Source organism: Macrotis lagotis, chromosome 2, assembly GCF_037893015.1.
Source record: "Macrotis lagotis isolate mMagLag1 chromosome 2, bilby.v1.9.chrom.fasta, whole genome shotgun sequence".
Classification (NCBI taxonomy): Eukaryota; Metazoa; Chordata; class Mammalia; order Peramelemorphia; family Peramelidae; genus Macrotis; species Macrotis lagotis.
In genome coordinates, this window is record NC_133659.1 from 183,497,739 (window position 1) to 183,521,650 (window position 23,912).

The 23,912-nt window shown below is 35.2% G+C and overlaps 1 protein-coding gene across 13 annotated transcripts in view; it reads left to right on the forward strand.

Annotated features, from left to right (window-relative positions):
• The window catches only part of MBTD1 (mbt domain containing 1), a 79,539-nt gene that overhangs the window by 29,703 nt on the left and 25,924 nt on the right, over window positions 1-23,912 (forward strand). For 12 of the 13 annotated variants that reach the window (XR_012475849.1, XR_012475850.1, XR_012475851.1 and 9 more), the window contains one exon: window positions 8,398-8,515. Coding sequence is in view for 10 of the 13 variants with exons in the window: in XM_074223697.1 (XP_074079798.1) it covers window positions 8,398-8,515 (118 nt within the window). In the remaining 3 variants the exon portion in view is untranslated. Of the gene's footprint in view, window positions 1-4,222; window positions 4,313-8,397; window positions 8,516-23,912 lie in introns of those variants that run through there. The other variant, XM_074223700.1, reaches the window with a different exon arrangement.

The window sequence follows — 23,912 nt, forward strand, 5'->3', positions numbered from 1 at the left end:
CCCATTATACTTTAAACTAGTTGTTCCCTTAAAATTAAAATCCCATAAAACAGTGCTGTGGCAAGTGTTCGATAGTCATGAGTTCTTCTATAAATCATTTAAGTTTAATCAAGGGTATCTTACACAGAGAAAAATATACATATATATATGTACATATATATATACACACACACACACACACACACACACACACACAGAATATCTGCATTACAGAAAATGATGGTTGATCTCAGCTATATTTTTTCAGAAAATATTTGAGGATAGGACTTGTTTTATTTAAAAGATGCTATCATGCCCCTATTCCAGGCATCTATATGCTATAAAATTTTTTTTGAAAATAGTTGACTTGGTTAAAATGGTAAAGCACAAAATACATGAGAAATGCAGTCATATATAATCAGATTTTTTTGCTTACATGTTTCTGATTTATGTTCTAGTAAACATTTAAGTAAGTGGCACCAGATGTACTGAAGTCTCTTTTCCTCATTGATGTTATCCCATTGCTTAAGAGACCAAAAAAATGTTTTGGTTGCGCTATTCCTTCTCCTTTCTCTTCTGTGAAAATAATCTAAGAAACTTTGAACCAAAATGGCCTTTTATATGTCTTTTTTTTGATACCTAATATGTATGCCAAATCTTCAGATAGGCAGTGGTGATTATTTGTTCATTTCAGACTTACCTAATATTCAGGTTCATTTGAAATTAAGTGCTTATTAGTTGCAAGTATTGAGGGATAAGAAGATAAAAATATTATAGTCCTTGCCTTCAGAGGAGGGTACTGTCTCATTAGAAAGGTATCTCACACACACACACACACACACACACACACACACACACACACACACACATACACCACCACCACCACCATTAGATAATTATATAATAAGTGATATAAAAGAATCCAAAAGTGCTTTTGGGCATTCAAAAATAATACTTCATATCCAGACACTTTCTTCTCAGATGTATGATAGATTCCTAATGAATGATGTTTTCCATAGTATTTAAAAATAATAGACCATTTCTGATAGATTACAGTTAGACAGATTACAGTTAGACTAAGAGGAAAAGACATTTTTTTTAAAAATGTACATAAGGGTTTCTTTTATTTTGCAATAACAGTAATATGGGCCTTTGTAGTTTATAAAATATTTTCACGTCATTAAATTCAGCTAATCGTGTTTATGCACTTAAACAGTGTACAAAGGCTGGTGATATAATTATGAAAAAGACAGTCCCTATGAACTTAGTCAAATCAGGGATAAGATATATATGAAAACTAAATATAAGTGTAAAGGAGAAGTTTGAAAATACTTGAGAAACTTGAAGGCAAAATCACTTTAATGCAGTTGAAGGATCAGAAATTGGGGGTGATGAAGGTAGGGTAACTGTTTCAGACATAAGAATTGTTGTAAGCAAAGGCATAAGGTTGAGATAAGGTAGATTAGTAGATTATTGTACTAATGTAGAGATAGTCCCAATTTAGCTAGATAATGGTCAGCTAAGTGACACCTAGATAAGTGTGCCAGACCTAGATTCTGAAAGGTTAATCTTCCTGAGTCTAAATCTGGCCTCAGACACTTCCTAGCTATGTAGCATTAATTTTCTTGGGGGGGGGGGAGCTAGATGGTGCAGTGGATAGAGCACTGGCCTTGGAGTCAGAAGGACAGGAATTCAAATCCAGCCTCAGGTTCTTAACCCTTACTAGCTGTATGACCTTAGGCAAGTTATTTAAAACTGATTGCCTAGCATCCAGGACCATTTCCAGTTGACCTGATTCATATCTGGCCATTGGACCCAGATGGCTTTGGAGGGGAAAGTGGGGCTGATCACTTAGTATAAGACGCCCTCACTCAAATGCAATTCATGTGCTTGTCGTGGCATCACCTTCCTGATGTCATGGTCTTCTTTGAAAGTGAAGGACAAATATTATTATTATTATTATTATTATTATTATTATTATTATTATTATTATTATTATTATGTAACACTGAGCAAGTTACTTAACTGCCTCAGTTTCTTCATCTGTAAAATTAACTGGAGAAGGAAATGGTAGACCACTCCAATATATTTGCCAAGAAAACTTCAAATGGGATCACAAAGAACTGACACAACTAAAATAACAGCAACAAAATATGAAGTGGGGGGGGGGGCTAGGTTTGGAAGTAAATCATGGAGTTGTCTGAAATAACATAGAAAAGTTTAATTTGTTTAGGAGACAAAGGTCTCAGAACAGAGGATTATTAGTATCAGAGCAATGCATAAGGAAGATGACAAAGAGTAGTGTTTACAAAAGACAGAGTAGAGAGGATAGAAAGAGCTAATAGAATAGTCTAGGTGAGAAGTAATGAGGACTTGGCTATAGAAATGGAAAGGAGTGGGGGCAGATAGAGAAGGCATAGGACAGAGAACTTGACAGCTAAAAGGCAGCAAGGAAAGAATCAATGATGATTCTAAGGTTTTGAGTCTGTGTGACTGGAAAAGATAATGGTGCCATCATGAAAGAAAGGGCAAATTCTGAGAAGAAAGTGATGAGTTTTGTTGTAGAAATCTTAAGTGCAAGGTGTCTAATATATATATAGCTCTATAGAAATCTAGCAGGCATTTGGAAATAAGAGATTAGTGGATCCTCTACAAAAAAAAAAGCATTAACTGAAACAACAGAAATATATCAAATCACCAGAGGGACTAATATTCAAAGAGAAGGCTGAAGAAAGGACTTTGGTGGACACCTACCATGGCACTTATTAAGACGGTGAGAAATCAGCAAAAAAAGTAGAAGAGACAGAAAGGTTGGAGCACTATCAGAGTAGCTCTCTTGAGACTGGGTATTCTACAGAAGAGAAATCTAAGACTTAGAAAAGCTTCTATTATTAGCAAGGCACTTGGGCAGGTTTTGAGACCAAGTTGTCAAGTTTCTGGTCCAAGGTTCTTGACATAATATAGTTCTGTCTTCTGTTGGAAAAAGCTTACTGTTAATGAATAAACTAAACCTCTTTTGGGAAGAAAAGGTTTGATTTACACTTGTGAAAATCACCAGTATTTTGCATATATAGATTAACATATGTATACATATGCATATATTTTGCTATTTCCTTTTTATGTGATCTCTTCCATTTTCTAAAATGATTTTTTAGCTTTGCTACTGTGATTTCCAAGATTCCTCATTAGCATTTATATTTTGAAATAAAAAGGAATGAATTTTTCCCTTTTAAACCAGTAGTCAATTTCCTATGCTTATTTGTGTGTGTGTGTGTGTGTATCAACATATATAAGCACCTATCATACATAATTTATACACATCTATCACACTTTAATGAAATTTTACAGTTGGAAAGGACCTTAGATGCCAACCGATCAAATTTTGTTTTAGCATTGAGGAACCTGAGACCCAGAATGAGTAAATGGTTTATCCAAGGTTATTTGACAGTTTATTAGCAACTTAGTTATAGTGTTCTATAATTATTAATCTTGCTGCTACCTCAGACAATTTCTTTTCCTCTCTACCACAACTTTTTCACACATAATACACACCTATTGTCAGATTGCAAGGTGAGTGAGTTTTTAGAGAAAGAGAAGGATTTCATTTGTCCTGTAAATCATGGTTTCCTCATTCCACTTTCTGTGGTTTCAGATGTATATTCTTATTTTTTTAATCATCATCACTATTCCCCCCCCTTGTGAAATTTTTTTTATATAGAAAAACAATACTTTCTGTTCCTACACTAGATGCCAATACATAATTATCTCTTAAAATGAATCTTGAAAGTATCTGCCATGGTAGTTTTTGTGTAGATTTTCTCTTTAACACTGTTGGGATAGATTGATATATGATTTCAAAGCTAAACAACTGTCCTCAAATCTTATTCATCAATGCCAAGAATTTATATGCAATTTTCAGTGTTATTTTGACCACTCTATATAGAGCAAATCTTTGTAGACTTTTTGGGTGTGGTCAATTCCTATGTACAATATATCTAATACATTTAATTGAGGATCCAAACATCTCTAGAAATCCTGGCTATAGTACACTCCTGAACTTACAAAGAAGTCTGGGGAAAGGGAACTTTCCACAAAAATATTTTCTTACAGATAAGAAAAAGGATTATTTTTTTTGTTGTTGTTGGGAGGCCCTTAGCATTTGGATTTGGGCCATGTCCAACAGGACCTTCCTGATTGCAGCTTACCTTGCAGGGAAACAGAGTCGCTCACAGATTAACCCACACGAGTGGTTCCTGGATCAGGAAGTGGTGAACCAGATCTTCCTTGTTTGGGGAGGCACCTGAGGTGGATCTCTTCGCCATGAGTCTGGAAGGTAAATTTGTTGTTACCTGTAAATTACGGTTCTGCTAGTTCATACTATGCCAATCCAGACTTCAGTTATCCCTCCTGCCAGCAAGTGAAGACCGATGACTTGAATGAAGATGGCTATCAAGGCCTGGGTCATTCAGTCTTCCTCATTTAAGAATATTCATTTTTAACAAAAATAAAATATAGATATAGATATATGTATGTATGTATATATGTGTATATGTTGATATTACATATATGTGCATATATATGTATATATAAGCTGTTTGTTTTGATATATAGAGCACATTCCACATTGTGGTGCTCTTTTTTTTCTCCCATTTTTCTTTTTTTCTTAGAGTCAGTCATATGGATTGGTTTAGGAGGGCCTAGCAGAACCACAACCTTACAGGCAAGAACAAATGTCACTTTCTGCTACTTTCTCCTATACCAATCCAGACTGTAGGAACCAAAAAGTAACATCCTCATGAAAAATGAAGATCATTACCATTTTTAAATGAAAATATTGGCATTTTATTTATTTAAAAGATTATTAAAATTGATTTTAAAAAATTTTCTAATCAACCTCTCAGTTGACAGATAAAACAATCATAGCTATAGTACACGCATGTTTTGGACATGCCAGCAGTATAGTAGCCTAAACCACAACCTATCTGTTAAATACAGCTGGTGCATTTCTCCTCATATACACAAATATAAATCCTATTCAAAGATTTATGCACTTTCCCCTACTGTACCATCCACCTAAGAAAAAAAGATGTGGGTGCCCTTAGTTTTTTAAATTTAACTATCACCTAATCTACTTTAAGTAGATTAATATTGATAAGATCATAGAGACTGTATTTTATATAAATTTAGATCTATATAAAACATTTTCCTTTATATTTTCTAATTTATTATACCTGCTGGCAATAGGGGTAGCCTCAAAGTCTAGAGTGATGTAGGGGAAGATAGCAGAACATAAGGATTCCAGCATTTAGCATAAATTAATAAATAGGCAAAAAAAAAAGGTGATTGACTTATTTTCCCACAACTAGAGAACCTGTTCATATCTACCCTCCAAAATCAATGATAGCTGACATATTCTGTATTCTCCATGTTTTGAGGCATATTTCATGCTACCCCGGGAAGGAGGAGCCATAATTGATTTTGTCTTTTAGTTTATGACCTTAAACTAGTTCTGTATTCCTTGATGTTTTCTTTGCCTAAAATCTGAAATTGCTCTTTCTTATACTTTGGCTCTTGAGAAGATAGGGTTTGAACAGATGGTATTACATACATACAAGTTGTTGGCCTGTCAGAAGAGAGTCTACTAAAGAGTGAAAGATTATATAAATGTCTACTGCCTGATGTTCAAATTGGTTAGGTGTCCTGTATCTCCGATTCCTTTGGTTACTCATTCTTCTGCCTATATTTTCCTATGTTGATTTGCCCCAAAATAGATACATTTACCTCACCTTACTTGATTCTTTTCTTTATCATCAAAGTTTTAAATTATTTTAGTATGGTTCTTATCATTAACCTTCACAGAGACTTTCAATGTTTTCTGTATTTCTAAAACTCACTTAATTTAGTTAGCTCTTACAGTGGTGTGCAAATTAAATGGGACAAATTAAAATAATTGCATTTATTGATTTATAATATATGCTTTGCAACTGTTTTTACATCTTTAAACAAATTTTAACATGCAATATGTCCTCTTTTTGCTGCAATCACTTGTTTTACGTGATATGACCTTGAGTTCATAAGATTTTGATATGATTCTCTAATTCTTCATCATGAAACCATACATCATAGGGAATAATAAACATATCTTTGTAGCAAATAGTCTGTTTTCCTACATCTAGCCTTGATTATAGGCTATAGGTTACCTATCAATGGGGTTTAAATAAGTTGAGTCCTCAGGCCACTTAAGCATGTTTCTATCTCTTGGACATATTTCTCCGTCTTTCATGGTATTTAGTATGGTTAAAGGTTATACTGTAGTATTTCATCTCAACTTGAGGATTTCTGTCACTTTGGGATGGCTGTGCTTCTCAGTATATAGTTATCAGAGTTTGTCATTTCCTCAGTGGGGGCAGTCCTTTCAGACCCACTAGAAGTAGATTGGCAGATGTTTTACATAGTCTGATAGAGAGTCCTAGATCTTATAGGATCACATAAACTACTTCCAACAACACTTGGTGTAGCTTTGAATGAGAAAAGTTTCAAATCAATAGAAAAAATATTACCTTTTTTCAGTCTTCAGTCTTCTACTGTTTTTTTCTTGTTCATGTCAAGCATTTTTGTTTCATAGCAACTTTTAGCAACTTTGTTTTCCCTACTGGTCTTCTCATTGTTCTTTCCATTGCACATAGAAGAATCAGGAACAACCCCTTCAGTTTCTAGGCCCCTCTGAAGGTCTTTACTTGTCTTCTGAGAATTAATTAGGTTCTCTTGCATTGATAATCTGCATTCTTGGCAAGATTTATCATTTTCAACTTCAGTTTTCCTTTGTGTTTTGGTTCTTTTTATTCTTTTCCACTGGACTTGAATTATCTTAAAATGCTTGACTTCCCCCAACACCAATAGCCACAGCAATTTCTCTAATAATCATTTGAAATGTGTTCTATAAGAGCTAAAACTTTTGCATCTTCATTTATTGTAATAACCATAATTTAAAATCATGAAACTAAAAGCACAACAAAGAAAGCAATGAAACGCATGTAAATAGTAAGAGATCCTTCATTCAACCAACAGAAAACTAATAAAAAAAAATGGGGAAAATTAGTTTAATTTGGTTTCATCTTGGTCAGTCTGTTCTGAGTCTCAGACTAGTGTCATTGGATGCACATGCATACTGACATACATATCCAAACACAAAGGATTTTTGCTGTCCCAGAATGAAACCATATCTAAATTATTGTTTTCCCATATCACTGTATTATCTCCCTATTACATGAAGAAAAGGAGGCACAAGATACTTGGGAAATATTTCATATCAACTCCACTGGTCATGGACAGATGTTCTGAATGAGCCTAGTGTCATTAGATGTGGACACACATATATGATTGTTGCTATCAGAAGATGAAACTATATAAATATCACTTGTCCCAAATAATTCACACACCACTGTATACAAACTATAAATAAACTTTAATTATTGAATTAATAGGGACTGATTGAAGTGATAGAGGGGATATATAATAATTACCATTGTTTGTAGCCTGTAATGGTAAATGGTTTTAGAAAAATGTCATCATATTGCTATATAGGTTAGTCACCTACTGTAGACAAAGCCATTTAGATTTTTTGGTGATTTCCATTTTCTGATGTTTTAAAGTTTTTCTTTTGTTGATAGAGACTTGCAGTAAATTGTTATATTAATCATGATAGAAATAATATCAAATGGTTAAACTAATAATTTACTATAGTATAGGTCTCTAAAACTGCCATTTTATCTTTAATTGTTTATTTCCTGCCACTTTCTCTTTTACCCATTCTCACAAAGTTTCTTCTATGAATAAGTCTTTAAAAGTGGAAATATTTTATACTGAGGTGAAAAAATATCTTGACTCTTCACATCTTTTCTTATCTACCTTCTCTTACCAACTTGAAGTATATTGCCCTAAATACTGAATTTAATGACATTAATGCATAAAAGGCAGGTTGCTAGTTTGAATTACTTTCCTTGTTATTCTTTGTTAAATTGAAATTATATATTCATTCAAAGGTATATTACCAATAGCAACAAATATCTTAAATTAGCTCTGTCTTATGAAAGCTACATTGGTTTTATAATTCTGCTTTTATAAATATTATTTTCTATGTATTTTACCAAGATAATATACTGAAATCTGACATTTGTGTATTTTAACTTCTTTGAATTCTGTTAAACTTGAATTCAACCCTAATACTATATAACTTATAGGAATATCAAATAAATAATAAAATTCTATGGAAAATAGAGAAGAGGTTCAATTTTCAGAAAAAATTACTTAGTTATTTCTTGCATATTTCCATTTTTGTGACAGTTAATAAAAATAAAGATTGTATTCCAAGCTAAGTGCTAATAATAAGGTGCTAATTTGGTACTTTTTACATGACAGGCACCCATGGGGACCTGCTGGGGTGATATCTCAGAAAATGTGAGGGTGGAAGTTCCCAATACAGACTGCAACCTACCTACCAAAGTCTTCTGGATAGCTGGAATTGTGAAATTAGCAGGTGAAAAACCTTCATAGTAATTGACCAAAAAAAGTTAATGATACCTATAAGTAGATTATTTTATAGGTGCTTAATTTTATGGTACATGGAGGTTTGGGAAGTTGTAATGAATAATGAAAACTGACTATATTAAAAAATTTGTGTAGCTGATTTGCTTAATATAACTGATTTGGATTGTTAACAATAGCAGTGTCCATGTCAACATGTCCTGTCAATTCTTCCTTCCCAGTGTTACTCAGATTTGTCCCATTCTTATCATTTCCACTAATACCATTCTCTTGGTACTGCAGTATCATATTATTGGATAGATACAAAAGTAGGAGCTCCCATTATTAGTTGTAGCTAACCAGTTAGTCTGAGTCCCCTACCTTTCTCATTCAAAATTTTTCACAAACTCCTGGTGTAGAAATGTAGGATGAAGAACAACTCTCCATACCTCAGATCCCATTATTATGAACAGTAAAGGAGCAGTGAAACGTCTAAGGATCACAAATCCAGAGGGTTCATAAACTCTCTGAATTACACATATACAGGAGTCTGAATGAAGGGGGAGATGGCAGAATAGTGTAGAAAACTTTCATTTCCTTTGCCTTACCATAGGACATGAATGTTAAGTATAAAATATAAATTTCAAATGTTAAAAACAACTTGTAAATGAAATATCAGAATAATAAATATGTCTTCCATTAAATGTTTTAGAGTAATTTTTTAAGTTTTTAAATTTAATGTGATTAATAACTCACATGTACACAGTACTTTGGTGTTTATAAAGTACTTTCCTCACACATATATTTTTAGTTGTGGGGTTGGGTTTTTTTATTGGATTTTTTTTTAAACAACCATTATAAATTATGAGGAAAGACCTCCTCAATTAGTCTTTATAGAGTATCTAAAAGGTTTGAATATACCACTGCCCAAAACTGGTCATTAAATAGATTTGTTATAAAATAAAGATTAAAATTTGGTATGGAAAATAAGGTTTATCCAAAAAAATAGCAACAACAGAATATAAGGTATGATTAAATTGTGTATGATTAAATTCCCATACAAAGACACTGAGAACTAAATTAGCCCAGAGGAAGGAGGGAGTTCTGGGTTGGAGTTTTCATACCTAGTTTATTTTGATAACTTCCTATTAGTGTCTTTTCTTTCTAATTCATTCACTTGACTAATCTATCCTGCTGTTAGGTTAATCTTCCCCAAAAGCTATCTTTTCACTCAAAAAGCACTTGATAAAATTAATTCTGTACTCATGATTATTTTTAAAAAAATAGAAATACTTCCGTGGTAACATTCAAAAGTATATTGAAATTCGGTTTATTTATAAAAAACACTAGACTAGTCAGCCTTTTAAAATTGAGAGCAAAATGAGGATTTCCAGAAGTCCATGATGTAGTACTAGAGTTTAGAGGAGTAATGAAAGTTAAATGTATAGATTTGGAAATCCTCTTCATATAAGTTATGATTGAGTCTATGGGAAATGATTAGATCAACAAGATGGAATATAAAGACAGAAGAAGAAAAGGCCCAGGACAGAAATACATGCATCTAGAGAGAGCAAGACAAGGCTTTTGATCCTCTAAAAAGAGATCAAATATGTAGGAAGAGAAACTCAGGTTGGGTACATTAACTTTGAAGGAGCAGGTGGTCAACATTGTCAGCTACTATTTAAAAATTAAGTAAAAGGACTGAGAAAAGACCATTGAATTGGACAATAAAGACATCATTAATGACCTTAGGGGAAATTGTTGCAATTTAATCATGGAGATGAAAGCCAGATTGAAAGAAATTGAGAAATGGGAGGTGAAAAGATGAGGGCAAGAAGCTAAGTAGATTTTTCTAAGAATTTAGATGTGGAAGGGAACATAACTATAAGATGATTACTTGAGGGGCTTCTTCAAATGAAGGGTTTTTTTTTTAAGATTCTGTCCCCATCATTGAGATGCTCTTCCTCTTCACTTTCACCTCTGAGAAACTCTAACTACCTTCAGAGCCTCACCTCAAACCTCTACATATTAGAGGGGGCTTTTCCCCATTCCCCCAGCTCTTAATGCCTTCTGCTCTAGAGTTACTTTCCTCCCACAAGCATATGTACCTGCTTATATCTATCTGTTATCTCTCCTTCCCTTCCCTGATAGAATGTAAGCTCCTTGAGAGCAGGATTTGATCTGGCTTTTTTTGTGTCTCCAATGCTTGGTATCTGATACCTGATACACAATAAGTATTTAATACATACTTATTAATATACATTTGAGCATTTTAGTAAGCATGGGGTGGGCAGTGGATAAGGAAAAATTAACCCCTCCTTAGCCTATTTTCAAAAGGTCAAGCTCCTAGAGGAGACATTATAAATTCCAGGGCAGGGGTAGAGGAATTAATGATATCAAAGAGAACTATCTTATCTGCCAAGTCTATAACAGATAAGAGAATGATGGGGGGGCGTGGAGGGGAATAGTGAAAGAATACTAGATTTTGAATCTGAGAACATTTAACTACCTCAGACAAGTTACTTTTTCTGACAGAGCTTTAAGGTGCATCCATTCAGTTTTATCACTTTTAGTTTTTCCAGACAATGGAGTTACCTAAGGTTACACAGCTAATCGTGATAAGTGTATGAGGCTAGATTTGAACTCAGGTCCTCCTGACTCCAGAGCCAGTGCTCTATCCATTGTGCCACCTAACTATCCCATTTACCTTTTCTGAACCTCAATTTCCTCTTCTGAAAAACAAAAGCATTAGAATATATGACCCTATGACTGTTCATATTCAACATAGTGCTGAAAAAAACAAGTATGATTTTTGTATTAACATGATTTCATTGATGTAGAGAACTTGCAGGGAGGAAACATCTTCTATCAAGGCAGATTCAAACTTGCTCTGCAATTTATAGTCTTGGAGAAGTGCCTGGGACACTAAGAGATTAGATGAATTGCCCAGTTCACAAAGCCAGTACATGTCAGTTTACTCTACATAGAGTAAAAATGTAGTAATACAGTATACCAATGGATGTGGATTTTATTCATGGACATATTTCCTTCTGTTAAACTGATCACAATCCATGCATGCCTTCCCTCCCTTCCTATACAACCCCTGACCTTATCCTCCCATAAATATGATATGGGGGTCCACCCAACTTGCAAGGGCCTGCTTCATGTTTTCTTCAAAATGAAGCACATAAACTGTCTATCATTTATTCCTTGCTTTCAGTGTGTAACTAATCACATCATTTTATCTTGTCATTCTGCCTAATTTGTAGCTTTTTGTAGCCTGTTACACCCATTCTCTGTTGATCTTTGGGTGATTCTTAACCCAAGTATTTCAGAGGCTAGTAGTATTACATGACTCTCAACCAGGAAAATACTGGTGTAAAAAGATGGGCAGAAGCTTATATGCAATTTCCCCAAAACAATTCATTCTGCTCTCTCCCCCTTCCTATTTCATTTTTGACCCCATTCATTGTCCATTTGCAGTGTCTAGCCCAAATATATTTATTGCTGACTACGTAAATGGATGGATGGTTTGATAAATTGTCCATTCAACTGCAGAACAAGGTTTTGACAGCTATCTACTTGATTTTGCCTTTGTGAATAGTGTTGATTAAGCCAAATTCTTCTGGCTAATGAATTTCACCTAGGAGGCTCTGAAGTGTTCCGAAACTTGATATAGTCAACATGGTTTTATCTGCAGACCAAAATTATCTGGAGAACCTCTTCAAGCTGAACTCTGTGCTATATATGGCCGAGAGCCATACAGTGATAGTGGCAGACATTGTTGGTAACCATACATCTTTGTTCTGTGCCTCACTGAATGTTATGGAACAGGTAGCTGAATAAAATTATCTCTATATCTGGCAAAGTATTTTGTAAGATTTTGAGATGTACTTTGGAAACAACCTTAATAGAAATGAACCTCTAAGGAGGCATTTTCCTCTTAGGAAAGCAAATGCTTTCATAAAGCCAATAGACTCTTAGAGTATGATCTTGTATTCTCTATATTGTAAAGTCACTTTTGTGAAGCAGTCTGCTATGAAGAATCATTTGTGAATTCTCTGCTTATTCTCTTCTTATCCTATCATGAAGAAATTCCCATAGTGCATGTGTACATGAGTATCATGAAATTCTTGTATAGGGAGTCAGTTGTGATTCATGTTTTCATGATTGCCTTTTTAAAATAATAGTATCTGAGGATTTCCCCCACATCCTTGTTGTCCTTTTTTATATAATGTTGAAAATAATTAACTCAGTGCCTTCAAAATTTTGTCTTCTGAAGCATGAACTTTGTGACTCTGATCTAATTCAGATGTTGTATTTTTGATTTTGCTTTCTTCAGTACCATTTTCATTTCTTCTAGTAATATATCCAACACTGTATTGTTGGGAGTCCAAATGTAATCTGAGTACTATGCCTAATGGGGTAGAGTCTGTTTTAAATAGATTTGTAGCTCTTTTTCATTTTTATCTGTTACCCTTCCATTTTCATCCTTATCATATTTATCCCTTGTGATGATATGATAGGTCTCTAACCAACCTTTCTTTAAACTTAAGTTTCTTCCTACTGCCCCTCACTATATTATGAGAAATATTGCTAATAAGTTTCCATAATTCTCCATTAGAGTTCACAAATTGACTTATAGTCCATACTAGTTCTTGACAAGTAGATTACTGACTAAGGCAGTTTCTAGATTCCTTATATTGTCTTAGTATTTGATTTAAACTTCTAATATGATTATTATAATTGTTGTCATGGTCCTTTATAATTAACTGTTTTTAATCTTTTCAGTTTAAATAGGTAAGGTTGAAGTTGATTGAATTATATATTATATCTTTTCCTTATATTCTAGTATTATATTTCTTTGTTGATCTAACTGTACATAAGGGGCGGGTAGGTGGCACAGTGGATAGAGCACCAGCCCTGGAATCAGGAATACCTGAGTTCAAATCCGGCCTCAGACACTTAGTAATTACCTAGCTGTGTGGCCTGTGGCAGACCACTTAACCCCATTGCCTTGCCAAAAAAAAAACTAACTACATAAATCAGTGATTGAAGAATGATTCCCACACAGACTCAATTTCATTTTTGTGAGGTCATTTGTTGCTTCTCATTTCCAGTGCCTCCTAATTCTTCTCAAAGAGAAAATGTATGGCATAGAAGTGTAAGACTTCTACAAACCTTCAACATCTCCTATTACTTACTCTAAACCATATTTTCCATTGTTTTGTCACCACCTTCCTTCATACCCACATTTGCATTAAAGTCACTAAATTATTAAAGGTATATATGTAACTTGGCCAAATTTTTGTAGAATTTATCTACTACCCTAACCTTTGTAGGCAATATTAGGGCAATACCCTTTAATTATTCTCATGGTGGTCTTATTGCAAACCTGTATCAAGTGTCCTATACAGGAGTGTCTAAAGAAATGATAATAATTGTATGAAATGATAATGATTTAGAATGATAAAACCAGCTCTTTTACTCTCCTCTCCAAGAACTCAATAGCCATCCTTCCATTTAACTTCAATTTAGCTTTGTCATCTGGTTTCATTTATACTGAGAATGTCAAATTTCATATGACTTAATTCTTCTAATAAGTAGAATGTCCATTCGATCATTGAACAAGGATCTAATAATTTAGGATATTAACAACTAAGTTAATTTTATATCTAAAAACCATGATTCTTGGCACTGTCTTCCGCCTCCTTTTCCTACAGTCTGACATTATGAATGCAGAATTATCATACAGTACTGAGATTCATTTTTTTAATTGTCTTTTGTTTCATTAATTTATCCCAGGTTAAAATTACAAGGAAAAAAAATGAGCAGACAGAAGTTTTAACCAATAGGGGGAAGTAGGAAAAGTAAACCACTAAGTATGTTTGCCCTTGTGGTCTTCTAAATGTTTTCTACAGTTACGATTTTTAAACAGCCCAAGGCAAAAAAAAAAAAATGGGGTAATAGAACAATTAAAGAGAAGAAAGCTTCCAGAAAGAAACCCAAATATTGTTGTAGCCTCAGTGTCCTGAAATGAATTAAAACAGTATTAAAAGGGATAGACCAAACCAAGCAGGAAAGATGAATGGAGAAAACCACTTATAATTCAGGCATAAAACCACAATTGAATTGAATTGCATGAAGTTGATTTGTTGTGGAGATAAATTGATTAGTGCTACCTAACCTTTTTGATTGAGCACCAATATTTGAAGGCCATGCTTAAACTGCCATCTTAGAGGAACTGTCCTGTGAAAATCCACCAAAAATAGTGGCTTATATTTTATAATAAGCCTTTTGAAATTTTGCATCAAGGAAAGGAATCCTTTGAAATTAAACAACAGGAATAAAATCATCAGTCACATGTTTTGAGGACCAATTTTATGTGGAAAAAATAAAATTTTAGTTTCATGCTACATTTCATAAAAACTCCCACTGCTATATGGTTTAAGTATAAAAAATATATATATTTAAAGGTTAGAAGAAAGCATAATGGACTGTTTAAACAATGATTTACTGTTCTCTTCTATCAGAGGAAGAAATTATTGAGGACAATGTTGGAAGTTTGCATTACTTGAAAATTTCTCATACAGTGAAAAACAATAAATCTCAGCTAAAAGAAAAGCAAGAAGAGGGAGAAGATGAGGGTTGTGGGATATTATCCATTCTGTCAGTCTTGGCTAATACATTGGTTAGGTTTATTTAACTGCCTTTTAAAAGTTTTTATTTCAAGGGATAGCTTATTGGGTTAGACACTGGGGAAGAGATATAATCAGAAAGTAATATAAAAACAGATCAGTTTTCTTAAAGTAAGAGCATATACTTCTAGACTAAAAAGGCAACAGATTGGAAAATATTTACAATAAATCACAACTAAAATAACCTCTAGAAATTAGAAGGTGTTGATATATGTATAAATACAATAAATAGGCAATCTCTAGTAGACATATGTATAATTCAGTCACTTATAAACATTTTACGGAAGTAGAATAATGCTTAGTAAATAGACATTTGGAAAATTGTTCAAAACCAAATATAATTTTAAGACCTTTGATGAGTTTTGTACCACTATGTGCTGGAGCCAGGCTCTCATGAGTTCCCAAAAGTCAATTATTATTTTCATTCTGAGTATGCAAATCAGAATTGAAAAGCATTTTGACAAAATCAGGCCTAGATTTATTGTTCACTAGACAAAAGAAAGTGATGGCAAAAAATGTTAACAATATTCAACTTCAACATGTATTGTGCATGGGGATTTTTTTTTTTTGAGAGCTTGTTATTGAACATTTCCCAGTACACCCTTGTTTGAGACCAGTTTTTCATCATGCTAGGACCTACCAGATTAGGGACTTGAGAAACTAAGGTTACTCTTTGTGGCATTGAGTCAGTGGAGTAGGACTGAAAAGAGGATTAGAAATATATATATCCCTTGGGGTGGCTAGGTGGCGCAATGGATAGAGCACTGACCCTGGAGTCAGGAGTACCTGAGTTCAAATCCGGTCTCAGACACTTAATAATTACCTAGCTGTGTGGCCTTGGACAAGTCACTTAACCCCATTTGCCTTGCAAAAACCTTAAGAAAAAGGAATATATATCCCTGGGGACAGTTAGGTGGTACAGTGGATAGAGCACTGGCCTTGAAGTCCGGAGTACCTGAGTTCAAATCCAGCCTCAGACACTTAAATAATTGCCTGTGTGACCCTGGGCAAGTCACTTAAACCCCATTGCCTTGCCAAAAAAAAAAAAATCACACACAAGGAATATATATCCCAAGGAATTGTTTTATGAGTTGTACTGTATAAAGATATGTGGTAAATGTTCAATAGCAAAAAACAACAAAAAATGCTCCATAGTTAAAAAAGTAGCTAGACCCACTGTGTTAATTCAGTTTACATAGGGGTTTATAGAGTACTTTCTCCTATTTATATTGAATTATTACATCACCATAAGAAAAACAAATAAAAAGAATCTGTAGAGAAATGTTAAAAAGTTTTTGCATTAAATAACACAAGGTAGAAAAAATAGAATTAAGTCAATATGTGCTGACTATAGCTTTGTTACATGCATATGTGTTTGATATAAAAAGGCAGAGTGGGTAACTCATTTGAAGTCAGAAAGACATCAGGGCCTTGCTCTGACACATCAGAAGGATTGTCCTTTAGCCTCAGTCAGAGATAAACTCAAGACTAAGAATTCTTGCTATCCTGCATTAATAGAGGGAATTCACTCATCATCACTCAGCTTTTCAAATGAAATAACCCTTTTTTAAAAAATGTTATAGAACATAGCCATCTTGGAGAATTTTTTTAGACTCCCTTCATTGTCTCAAACTTTCACAGAGATTGTGACCCCCAAAATGTGTTTTGCTCATTTAACTAACAATTAACTATTTTGCTCATTTAATTAACAATTAACTAACTATAAGCTACTATCCTACATCTCTATGTCTCATCCTGCTTATACCTATACTTCCTCATCTAAAACAGTTTCTCAGACCACTGCTCCTGCTCTGACTTAGCTGCCTTAACTATCTTGACCCTCTAGATATCCATTTTAGACCCCAGCTGTCATCTTCTCCCATTTCAGTGTACATTCTTTGCCAAACTTGAGTCTTGGGTCATTGTCACCACCTTCCACCTCTATAACTACTCATATACAGAGCTGGAGCAGGTCACACAGCTGTGGCAAGTAACACAACACATATTCTCTCTCTGTCTCTCTATTCCCTTCTTCGATTCCTCCTCCATCTTTAGATAAGGAAACTTTGTGAGTTACTGATTTGCTCAAGATAATTTTGTTAGTCACAAGTTATTAAGCCTCACCTTCTTGCAACTGAGGAAACTGAGGAACCAAAGAAATCATTAAAAGTCACATAAATAATCCATGACAGATTCAAGAACCCTGATCTTAAGTCTAGTCTACTGATAGCACATATTCAGTGCTCCTCCCACTATCCTATGTGGCATTATTATATTTCTTTTGTTTTAATAGAATTTTTTTCAATCATTAAGAATCTACCTTCTTGCCTTTCCAACCCCCCCCACCCTACCCTCCCTATATTGAGAAACAAAGCCAGAACCCATTACAAACATGTGTAGTTAGAGAAAACAAATTCCCTATTAGCCATGTCCCCCAAAAAAGTTGCATAACATTTTTTAATATTTCATTTTTTTGAGTTCCAAATTTCCTTTCCCAGCTGTTGAAAAGACAAATAATATAATATCTATTATACATGTGAAATCATGCAAAGCATTACAATATTGGCCATATTGCCCACAAAATTAAAAATACAAGAAAAATAAAGTGGAAAAAATGTTTCACTCTCAAGAGTTCATCTATCCTTTTTCTGGAGGGAGATTGCATTTTTCAACATGAATCCTTTGAAATTGTGGATTATATTGATCAGCATAGCTGAGTCTTTCACAGTTGATCATCATTACCAATATTGCTGTTACTTTGCCCAATGTTGTTCTAGTCCTGTTCATTTCATTTTGATTGAGTTCATATAAGTCTTCTCAGGTTTTTCTGAAACCTTTCTCCACATCATTTCATATTGCATAATAGTATTCCATCACAATCATAAAACACAACTACAGCTTGTTTAGCCATTCCCCAAATAATGAGTATCCCCTCCATTTCCAATGCTTTACCACTACAAAAAGCTGCTACAAATATTTTTGTACTTACAAGTCCTTTCCCTTATTCTTTGATCTCAGAGATAAAGATCTAGTAGTGGGTTAAAGGATATACTCAGTTTGGTAGCCTTTGGGAACTAGTTCACAATTGCATCAATAATGCATTAGTGTCCCAATTTGCTCCATATCACTTCCAGAATTTATCATTTTCCTTTTCTCTCATGTTAATTAATGCAGTAGGTATGTAGAGCTGTTTTGATATGTATTTCTTTATTGGTGATTTGGAACATTTTTTCATATGACTTGATGGTTCTTTATTCTGAAAATTGCTTGTTCATAGCCTTTGGCATTTTGTCATTTGGAGAATGAGTCTTATAAATCTTGAGTCAGTTCCCTTATATACTTGAGAATTGAGGCTTTAATCAAAGAATCTAAGGGAAAAATTTTCCCAGTTACCTGCTTTCTCCTGATTTTGACTGCACTGGACTTATTTGTGCTAAAACTGTTTATTTTCTTTTTTTTTTTTAGGGTTTTTTTTTTTGCAAGGCAAATGGGGTTAAGTGGCTTGCCCAAGGCCACACAGCTAGGTAACTATTAAGTGTCCGAGACCGGATTTGAACCCAGGTACTCCTGACTCCAGGGCCAGTGCTTTATCCACTACGCCACCTAGCCACCCCGAAACTGTTTATTTTCATGTGATAAAGTTATCAATTTTACCTCCCATGATCCTTTCTGTCTTTTGTTTGATCACAAATTCTTCCCTTATCCATTAATCTGACAGAATTTTTTCCTTATTCCCCCAATTTGCTTAGGATATCACCCATCTAAATTATGTATACATTTTTGACCAACTTGGTAGTTGGTTTAGTTGGAAGGAATGATCAGAAGGATGGAAGAACAGGAAACGTTACCTTGTTACTTACTGATTTGTTTTCATTGTTCTCTGTGTATAATGTATTTTTTGGTTGTGAAGTTGATTAGATTATATATTAATATGCTAACATTTCATTGCTTAAGAACCTAGAGTTTCCCTTTGCTCTGTCTTCCAGTTGAAAATTTCTCACCTAGCATTCTGGGCCCTTGAATTGGCTTTCCATATCCTATATTACCTAGATAACCTATCTCCTACTCTTCCTTAACTTACAGTTCCACTGAGTCCTAGCTCCTTACTGTATCTGCCCACATACCATACTCATTGCCATAGTAATAATGCCAGGCATGATCCAACTATAGCAATACCTATCTTTATCCTTTCCACTCAGAAGAAACAGGCAGCTCTTTTCTGCCAATAACATTCCTCTGCCACTTCTCGTGATCCCTAAAACTAAAAATCTCCAATCACCTGATTCTCTGCTTATCCCTGTTTTACTCAACCACAGGCACAATAGAGCAGGTTCTTCTCAGCTCCTATGTATGTTCTTGTTCCCTCTTGCCCATCTTTCTTAGACCTACCCAATCTTTGTCTCATTCCAACCTTGCTTACCCCTTCTACCAGGCTCCCTAGAATTCCTATTCCATAATGAATAAATCTTCCTTCATTCTGGAATTCTTTCTCTTAGAGACCTTTCATCTACTAAATCTCATTTAAGATCTGACTTCCACCACTATCATTCTCTCTGTCACTGGCTATGTCTTCACTCACTAAGCTCTACCCCTAACACACTGGTCCTGGAAGGGATAGTCAGTCAGAATACTCCTAGCTCCCCCTCTGCCATTTCCAGATTCTTCTTTTATTTCTATCACTCAGCAGCCTCCCTTCCTTTGAAACTTACTCATTTAAAATTTTACACCAAATCCAGATCATGGTGGCTATGTAAACCTGTTACTAGTTTATTCTCTCCCCTTTTCCAAGAAGTTCAGCTCCTGGCTTAATGTTTTCCTCTCCTTCCCAGCTCCTTCTTTTATACTAGTGTATTTCACCATTCCTATTGAGTCTCCCTCAAACTCCATGACCTCCTAGTTCCACAATTTCCTTCAGACCTATAATGTTCTCTCATCCACACAGTCTTTCTTCTAGCTAACTGTAACCTTTAGAAAAAGAGCCATCTTTTTCTATGCCTCATCCCTCTTTTTTTTTTTCAAGGCAATGGGGTTAAGTGTGGCCCAAGGCCACACAGCTATTATTAAGTGTATTGAGGCTGGATTTGAACTCAGGTACCCCTGACTCCAGGGCCAGCATTCTATCCACTGCGCCACCTAGCCACCTTTGCCTCATTCTATTCTTTCCCTTCTTTTCTACCTCCAGTTTGTCCACCTTAGTACTTCTCAAATCACTGCCCTTGCCCTGAGATCACCTTTTCTGCCTTTCTAATCTTGACCTTCGAATAAGCTAATTCATCTCTACTGTGTCCCCTGCACTTGAACCTTGCATCCTTATCTCTTAACAAACTTCAGCCCTGCATGATTCTCTTGATTTATCTCTTTTTTTCCTATTACTGTACTTCTTATTAGAGCTGGAGAAAATCATTCACTCATACTGATTATGATTAGATGGGTTTTCAATGCATGTTAAATGACCTCAATTGGGCCCCCCCCAGCAAGATAATCCTTTTAAATAACTCAGTATCTCACTTCTCATAGAAAGTTTTCTAACCTTTTCTTTCTTAAAGCATCCCCCTCCTCACTTATCTCTCAACCTGAGGATCTTGCCTCTTTACTAAGAAAATTAAGGCCTTTTGTTTTAAGCTCCCTCTTCACCCCTTCTGTATTTCAAAATCCCTTGTTATCATCTACCATTCTCTACTCCAATTTCTGACAATGCTGGAAACATTCATAGCAAGACTAGTCCCTCTACAGGTATACTTAAACCCATTCCTCCTTCTCTTCTCCAGAAGATTGTAATTTCAGTCATCTCTTCTAAAATTTTAAACTCATTTATCTATTGGTTCCTCCCTCATTGCCTCTAAACATGCCTACTCCTCTTTCCTGAAGAAACATTCAGCATGTCCTAATATTGCCTCAAACTCTTCCTGAGACTTTTTGTTTGTTTGTTTTTGCAAGGCAATGGGGTTAAGTGGCTTGCCCAAGACCACACAGCTGGGTAATTATTAGATGTCTGAGGCCAGATTTGAACTCAGGTACTCTTGACTCCAAGGCCAGTGCTCTCTATCCACTGCGCCACCTAGCCACCCCTTCCTGAGACTCTTTCTCAGACTCCTAGTAAAAGCTGTCCATACACACCTCCTCTCTTTCCTTTAAACATTCAGCAGTCTGGTTTTCAATTTCACCACTCAACTAAATTACTCTATAAAGTTACCAGTGATCTCCTAATTGTTTTCTTTGCTGGATAGATCATCATCTACCTCTTACCCCCAACTGTGGATGTGCCCCAAAGCTATGTACTAGGCCGACCTACCTCTACATTCTTTTTTGGTGTCCACATCAGTTAGCCTGTGATTAACTATCATCTTTATGCTGATGACTTATTGAGCTCTGTATGTAGTCAAAATCTCTCTTCCTCCTTCCCTCCCTCCCCCCCCCCTTCCAATACCAAATCACCAGCTGTGTGTTTGACATTTCAAATTGGATGTCCCATAGAGATCTCAAACTTAACATGCCCAGAATAGAACTCATCTTTTCCCCAACCTACCATCTTCCAAACTTCCCTATTTCTGTTAAAGACACTATCATTCTTCCATTCTCCTAATTTTTAGCATTGTTATTATCCTCAGCTTCTCACTCTTCCTCACCCTACATATTGATTCATGATCTTGCTATGTCTTGTCATTCCTATCTCTACAATAGCTCTTAACATCTGACACCTTATGCAGGCCTTATTCTTATCTACATTATTGTAATGGCATTCTAATAGGTCTTCCTGCTGCTAATATTTGTCTCTTTAATCCAGTCTTCCCTACAAAGTGCTGCTAAAGTGATGTTTCTTCAGCTCAGATTTGATCATGTGACTTCTTTACTCCATTAGTTCCCAGTTTCCTCTAGAACAAAATATAAATTCCACTGCCTTAGCTTTTGTAGCACTTTCCTTGGCCCCCTCCATCTTTCTAGCCTCAGTGGATATTGCTCCCTCCCACACTCTGTAGTCCATCCAAATTGCCCTTCTTTATGTTCATTGCACTTTTCCTTTTTCCCTGCCTTTGCAGTAACTAACCCCATATGTCTGGATGCACTTAGTCCTCACCCTCTATTTTATAAAATCCTTTTTTCCTTTAAGGAACAGTTTTAAGCACCCTCCTATGTGTTGACCCTTCCTCTCAAACCACTTCCTCCTCCTTTAATTACACTTACACACACACACACACACACACACACACACACACACACACACACACAAACACATTCCTCTCAGCTCTTTTCTCCTTAGATTGTTTGTGTGTGTATATTTATAATACATACAAAAATATATAATAGGCACACAAACATTCATATCTAGCATAGGGCAGGTGCTTAATAAATGCTTGCTAATTGGTTGCTTGATTCCTGAATTCCTGCTTTTTGTCAAGGGCACCACCATCCTCCCTGCACTCCTCACATTTTACCCTCCAGAATCCAGTCATTTACCAAGTCCTGTCTATTCTGTCTTCATGACATCTCTTGAATCTTTCACCTTCTCTCCTTTGAACTACAAACACTTAACAACCCACATCTGAATTATTGTATCCTCAGGGTTGATCTCACTACACCCTCCATTCTTTCTTCTGCCTGTCAAAGTGATCTTTCTAAAGTTCAGATGTCACCTTGCTGATCAGTAAGCTCGAGGATCAAAAGAAAATCCTGTTTGGCATTTAAAGCACTTTATAACCTGCCCTTTCCCTTAATTATTTACCCATCTTTTCAGTCTTCTTATATTTGTTCTTTATTCCAAGGACACTCCTCACAATTACCTACATAAGATGCTTCAGGAATTTTCACTGACTGTCCTCTATGCATGGAATTGTCTCTTCCCTTCATATCTCCTTTTCCTAGATTCCCTCAGGTCCCAGCAAAAATCCCATTTCCTGAAACCTCTTAATGCAAGTATCTTTTCTATGAGATGACCCCCAATATTTCCTGGTAATATCTTATTTGTACATAATTGATTGCATATTGTCCTCCAGGCCCATCTTCCCCATTGAAGATATTGTAATTCACAAAGATGGCCTTCTCTTGACTCTAGCATTTTGGTTCAGAGAGTTTTTGTGTTCATGAGCTATTTGCTATTTCCTAAAGAAATGTCAATTATATCTTCTTTTTGATCTGTTTAAAGAGGGGTGGCTAGGTGGCACAGTGGATAAAGCACTGGCCCTTGAGTCAGGAGTACCTGGGTTCAAATCCAGTCTCAGACTCTTAATTACCTAGCTGTGTGGCCTTGGGCAAGCCACTTAACCCCATTTGCCTTGAAAAAAACCTAAAATAAAAAATGTTTAATATGTTTAAAGACCAAACTAATTAAAACCCAAAAATAGATGTCAAATTTATATATTATTCTTCTGGGAAATTGCTTGAACTATCTCCTATGTTTCAGCTTTCCTCCTTTATCCCTCATTGGTCCAACCCATGGCATTCCTACCTGTCCTTTAAAGGAGCTAGTTTTTCATTTGCCATCTGTTTAGACAAGCTTTTCCTTAATCCCTTCAGTCAGTCAACCTAGCGCCCCCCCCCCCAACCCTGGAAGCACAGGATTGATACTTTTCCTATATTTTCATAAAGTATGTATTCTGATTATTTGTGTATGTTATACAGATACATATCCCTCTTCTAGGCTGTCATCTCTACAAAGATGGGAACTCTACCCTTTGCATAGTACTGTTTACATCATAGCCACTTAAAAATTTTGGA